At 40.0% G+C, this 6167-nt stretch overlaps 1 protein-coding gene across 1 annotated transcript in view; it reads left to right on the forward strand.

Annotated features, from left to right (window-relative positions):
* Positions 1–6167, forward strand: part of UGT3A2 (UDP glycosyltransferase family 3 member A2) — a 16635-nt gene that overhangs the window by 5330 nt on the left and 5138 nt on the right. Inside the window, 1 exon segment of the mRNA XM_027092678.1 lies at positions 3892–4006. Within this exon segment, the coding sequence (XP_026948479.1) occupies positions 3892–4006 (115 nt within the window).

Below are 6167 nucleotides of genomic sequence, written 5' to 3' on the forward strand. Positions count from 1 at the left end.
CTTGATAGCAGATCTGATGAAATAGCTGTAGTGTATTAAGATCTAATTTTTAAAATTGTAATTTAATCTAATGAAAATTTTAAATTAATTTAAATTAAAATTTTAGATTAAAAAATACATTTGGCATGAACTTTGAGAAACTACTGAACTTCTACCCCTTTAACAAATGTATGTACATCAAAATCTATAAACAATTCAGGGAGTTTTTAGATCCATTCAGTCTTATTCTTAGGTTCCAGGTTTAAGTGTCTAGGGTTTCTTTCAATATTCCCTAATCATGGGCATTCCTGAGGCTTTGAAACAGCATATTCATTCTTTTTTTTTTTTTTTTTTTGCGGTACGCGGGCCTCTCACTGTTGTGGCCTCTCCCGTTGCGGAGCACAGGCTCCGGACGCACAGGCTCAGCGGCCATGGCTCACGGGCCCCAGCCGCTCTGCAGCATGTGGGATCTTCCTGGACCGGGGCACGAACCGGTGTCCCCTGCATCAGCAGGCGGACCCTCAACCACTGCGCCACCAGGGAAGCCCCAGCATATTCATTCTTTACTTCGTTAGAAGAGCTAGGCTAGGTGTCTGCAAATCAGGAAAATACATGATTAGGTTATTATTTCTGACCTGATGCTCATTTCAGTGTATGGAATATTTGAACCATATATTAACTATTAATTTGAACACACCCATCTTGCTTATTTATTAACAACTTTAGTGAAGAAATAACCTCAGTGGCACTGAAGAAACAAAGATCTCTAATAATCATAAGCTCCAGTCATTATGTGGAATCACAATTGGGTTATTGATAGAGGCTGAAAGGATATTGAGGACATGATAGAAAAAGCCTAGATTGCCTTGAACACACTGTTAGTGGAAATGCAGACGTTAAAACTCTGCAAATGAGGACTGCCTCCAAGGGCAATGGCTGCCCTTGCCCTGTTCAGATGCAGGGCTGTGTCTGAGCCGCTTCATTCCCCCGAAGTGCACATTCTCCTCGGCAATAGCAGCCTTCACTCTAGTGGGGACCGCACTGGAGCAGGAGCCTAGTGCAGGCCTGGTGTGCACTGGGCTGGTCCCAGGAAACCGGCCAGATCCGCAAGAGTTTCAATCTGCTTCCTCTGCTTTGTTCCTGGGAGTGAGCAGGCGTGTATACACACTCTTCATAAGCGAAGGCTTGGTTTCTTACAGCCCTCTGGTAAGTCCCACTGGTTTTCAAACCAGCTAAGGGGATTCATCGTCCCTGTGTGGGACCCCAGGGCATGATAACTTTTATGGAGAACAAAGAAGAACTCTGAGGATGAAGCAGTAAGCCCAGAGGTTAGAGCTTCAATCTCACAGGGCTGAGTTTCAAATCGCAGAGGATTGTTTCCAGTCCTTAATAAGGAATTTTGACATCCAGATGGGCCAACAATATTAGTTGGCCCATTTGGATGTCAGAATTTCTTATGACCAGTGACTGATGCTTTCCTTCCACTTCGTTGCATTTAGATTAATAAAATCAGTAACCAGTGTCTTATACCTGCCCCACTATTGTTTCTTGGAAGCAGAAAACTTGTTTCCTGATTTCATAGGTCCACAGATGGAGAGAAATTTTGCCTCTGGGTTGATCATACCCAGACTCTCACCCATACTTATTAAATTATTTGGATGTTATAATTTGGGACATTTGAGCCAATGATATTTAGATGAGATTTTGAACTATGAGTTGGTAGTGTAAAAGTTTGAGACCTTTTGGGATGTTGAGATGGGGTGAATGAATTTTGCATGTGGGATGTACATGAGTGTTTGAGGTGCAGAGAGCAGAACATAATAATAGGCAGATAATGCCCCCCCCCCTCACAAAGATATCCATGTTCTAATTCTTGGAACCAGTGAATGTTCTACCTTACAAGGCAAAGGGACTTTGCAGATGTGATTGATATAAGGATCTTGAGATGGGGAGATTATCCTGGATTATCCAGATGGAGTCAGTGTAATTACAAGAAATGAAAGAAGATAACAGGAGAATAACAGAAGGAATGTGATGGTGGAAGGAAAAGTCAGAGTGACGTGATTGCCAATTGGAAGGAGGCTATAAGCCAAGGAATGCAGGCAGACACTAAAAGCTGGAAGAGGCAAGGAAACGATTGTCCCCTTGAGCCTCCAGAAGGAATGCAGGCCAGCCCACATCTTGCTTTTACTCACATAAGACCCATTTTGGACTTCTGATATCCAGAACTGTAAGATAATAAGCTTGTTTTTTTTTTTTTTTTGCCACTAAGTTTACAGTAAATCTTTGCAGCAACAATAGGAAACCCATGCAGCCATCATAGGTGGTCAGGTCGCTCCAGGAGGCAGGAGAGCAGGTTGCTAAAGGCAGTTTTGAGGGGCACTAATTACAGTACCTATTGTATTGTGATTTGGACAGATTCTAGATGTTTTGTTATTTGGGACCGTATCCAAAGGGCTGATTTTCAAGCAATGAGCATACATGGACTTAAGTAAAACATATAAATGAGAAATATGTTGTCTCCAGAATGCAAAAAGAACTAAAAGATGTTGGACCCGTTGAAATATTATGGTGTCAATAGTTGTTTCTTGACAATGTCAGTGATAGAAAAACCTTAGACTGACCAAATCTTCCCCAGGAATTTCACTTAGGTACTGGGTCTTGAGCTTTGTGTAGGGACAGTGGCACATCCCTTCATGTGAACTACTTTGAGAACGTTTCTGCCTTGAATGAGTGTGTGAAATGAATCTCCTTGGAGGAGGATGTCCTTAATGTAATTAATACCTATGCTTCTGGGGAAAGTTGGATGTGGTTAACATTTTGCCAACAAAGATTGTGGCCAATGGTAGACCTGTTGAAATGTCTCATTGGCAACCAGTTAGAGGTATACTATGCCTCTTCCAAGGTGAAGGCAAACTGCAGTTGAGAGCCTGGTAAAATAGGTACTGAACAGAACATATTAGCCAAATCTATGACTGCCAAGTATTTTTTAGTAGATCCTTGGATAGAGTCAGTCATTTCACTGAGGTTGGATATGGGAGCTGTAATGTGTGGGACCATGCAATGATCTGTTCCTGGTCACTATGCACAATTTGGTTGGACGTCATGACTGATGTAGGCACAAATGCATTAAGAAGAGTATGGAAGGTTTATTACTCAAATAATAAGGATTTTTTGAAAGAACAGGACAAGTTCCCAAGCCCCTGAAAAGTGGCTATCGAGAGTAGGGAGGGATGACTAGCTTGAAATTTTATTGTGGGCAGGGGGTTGGGATGTGGTGAGGGTTCCGCCTCATGGGCCTGACTTGCATGGTTTGAAACTCCCACTTAGGGCCACGGGAGGGAGCATGCAGGCTTTCTTACCAGTTTGCCCAGGTAATGCACAGAAGAGGGAATGGGAGATAGGGCTTGAAGCCTGCTAGCGGTCAAACATCAGCATCAAACATCAAACTCATGGGTAATCGAGGAGAAGCCAAGTTGGTACGTAGAGGTGCAGAAGATTACTATTTTAATTAAGCCATTCAGTACTTTCTACTGAATCACAAACTATTTGGATATATCACTTTAAATAATGAAGTTGAATTTTTCTAAAGCAGAAAGAGCAGAGGCTCTGGAATCAACCTTGACAAATTATCTTAAACTAATTAACTTTATTTTCTCAGCAATAAAATGAGACAAGTAGCTATACATTCAATTAAGGCTTTAAACGGAAGTTTCCATAATTTAAACTAAAAAGCATTCCTGAATCATTGTAAGGTTCTCAAGAAATACTTTCATATACAAGATTGAATAAGAAAGCAACCAAATGGAACAAAAACAATTCAAAAGACACAATCGAATGTTGGTATCATCATTCTAATGTTAATCCATGTTGTGTGACACATTTAACATTTAACCCATTGGTGTTTCTTAGGTTTTACAGAGGAGGAGAAATCATACAAAGTTATTAACTGGTTTCTACCTGAAGACGATAACAAAGAATTTAAGAAGTCTTTTCATTTCTTTATGGAAGAAACTTTTGAGGGCAGGTAATTTTTTAAATTATTTGAACTAAAGAGTCACAGTTTTGGTAATATAAGTGAATGGGTGGATGCTTGGACTGAGGATGTGATAAAGGGATGGTTGGATGGATGGAGAGGGGGAGGGAGAGAGGGATGAATGATGATGATAGTTGGGTAAACAAGTTATTTCACACCAAATCCTCCATTCCAGCCATTGGAGGCTTTCCCTTGCTCTGTTCTACTTTAAGCATGAAGGTATTCCTGTAGCAACTGGGAGGTAGTTTCTTCTGGGGCTTCCTTGCAACACTTCACTTACAATCTTTGTCTGTAATCTCCCCAACATAGAAGCATAGGTACCTCAACCTCTCACTGTTGGTAGGGAAATCAAAGACACCTTTCCATTTATTTTTTTCCTTTCTCCTCACATGTATTTATTAATGGAGAAGACTTTTAAACAATGATTTTGTAGAAGTTCAGCTTCTGGCCATGTAAAGTCCTTTTAAAATGCAGTCAACCTCGTGCAAAATAAGACATGAAGCTGACTCCTTTTGCTTCATCTGGAATGGAAAGGAACACATAACTCCTTACTCATAGACATAGAAGTGAAAAGACAGAAATCCATGCCTATCTGGATTAATTACAGAGGACTAGTCCCCTCTTTTCTTCCTGAAAATCTATTTACTAATAAAGGTACTGCTTAAATCTGACTATTTCCATAAAACCTCCTTTCCTCACTCAAACTGGAAGACCATAGTCCCTCTGGGATAGGTCTGACCTAACCTACTCATCTGATACTTAGTCTGTATCGTCTTGCGACGTTATTTATACATTTTAACTATATACTTTGTCTATTCTCCCCCAATTTCATATTTTTGAGGACAGATATAGGTAACCATGCATTCTTGATATTTTTCTATTTGTTAGCTTAACTTTAACTATGATTAACAAATTATATTTTAGGAATTTTTACAGCATTACTGAAGTTATCCAAAAGTTTTAGTAACCATTCCTTTGTTATGTGAAATCTTTAAAACACAGCAGGGGATGATTTGAGACAATCACTTTCATTGTGTGACTTGAAGTTAACCCTGAAGATCAGGCAGAGATATGTGTATTGCTAATGACTTCTCAGCCTCTGTACAATCTCTACCTGGGGCACAATGGTGCAATGGTGGACAATTATAACTATGCCAGGGTACCGATTCTCTTGGTCCTCCATGCAGCCAGGAGGCCTCTGATGTCTCGAGCCCTTGCACTTATTACCTCTAGTATCTTAGAGTGCAGATGGATATCCTATTTCCCCATATGTTGTACAAACAGGAAACAGGGTCATAATCTATATAGGCAGTGATGGGAAAGCGTTGCAAGAAGATAGGTTCCTGGAATAATCTCATAAACAATGTCTTAATTACATGTCAGAAAGCTTTGCCATTATCTTCTCTGTATACCTTAGCCTGCACTGAAGTGAAAGGCTAATCATATGTTTCAGAACCAGGTTTCTTTTCCCTTTGTTTAACCTCTGGGCTAGCTGAGATTTTGTTCTAATATGATCAAATAATCCCTTGGGTGAGGAAATCTGTCATATGTGAATACACAGTAATTTTTAAAAAATAGCCTATATTGTCAGTATTTATGGGATTGTGTCATCAAGTGACTTGCACTGTTTTGCTAAGTAAACAAGAAAACCACTCATAAAAGTTCAGTATGTAAGTGAAGTTTAAGGAAAGTGTTGCAGAATTTATCAAGTAGAAAGAGATCTGTGAGGTCTGCTGTGGTCAAAGAAGCCTCCCAGAGCAGAAGCCCCATTGAGGGCAGTTCATTTTCAGTTAACATGATGCATCTGTGCCCATGGATTTCAGGAATGGAGAGTTCAAAGATATATTTTCTAAGAACTGGCATAGAGAGTGCTGGGGATTTGGAGCAGTGAGGAAAGGGAGGGGGGACGAAGGGAACACTCTCAAGAGCAGAACATCTGCCCAGAGTGACTAAGGTACATATTTATGGACAGTGTAGAATAGGATGGCTGCTGTTGGGTGTGGTCTTACCTACCTGGAATATTTTCTTTGTATCCCAAGATTTTTTTTTTTTAATTGACGAATAGTTGATGTACAGTGTTTGAGGTATTCAGCAAAGTGATTCAGTTCAGTTATACGTATATATGTATATATATATATATATATATATATAT

The sequence above is a fragment of the Aethalodelphis obliquidens genome, unplaced genomic scaffold, assembly GCF_003676395.1.
Source record: "Aethalodelphis obliquidens isolate GAN/ISIS:26980383/991018 unplaced genomic scaffold, ASM367639v1 scaffold80, whole genome shotgun sequence".
Lineage (NCBI taxonomy): Eukaryota > Metazoa > Chordata > Mammalia > Artiodactyla > Delphinidae > Aethalodelphis > Aethalodelphis obliquidens.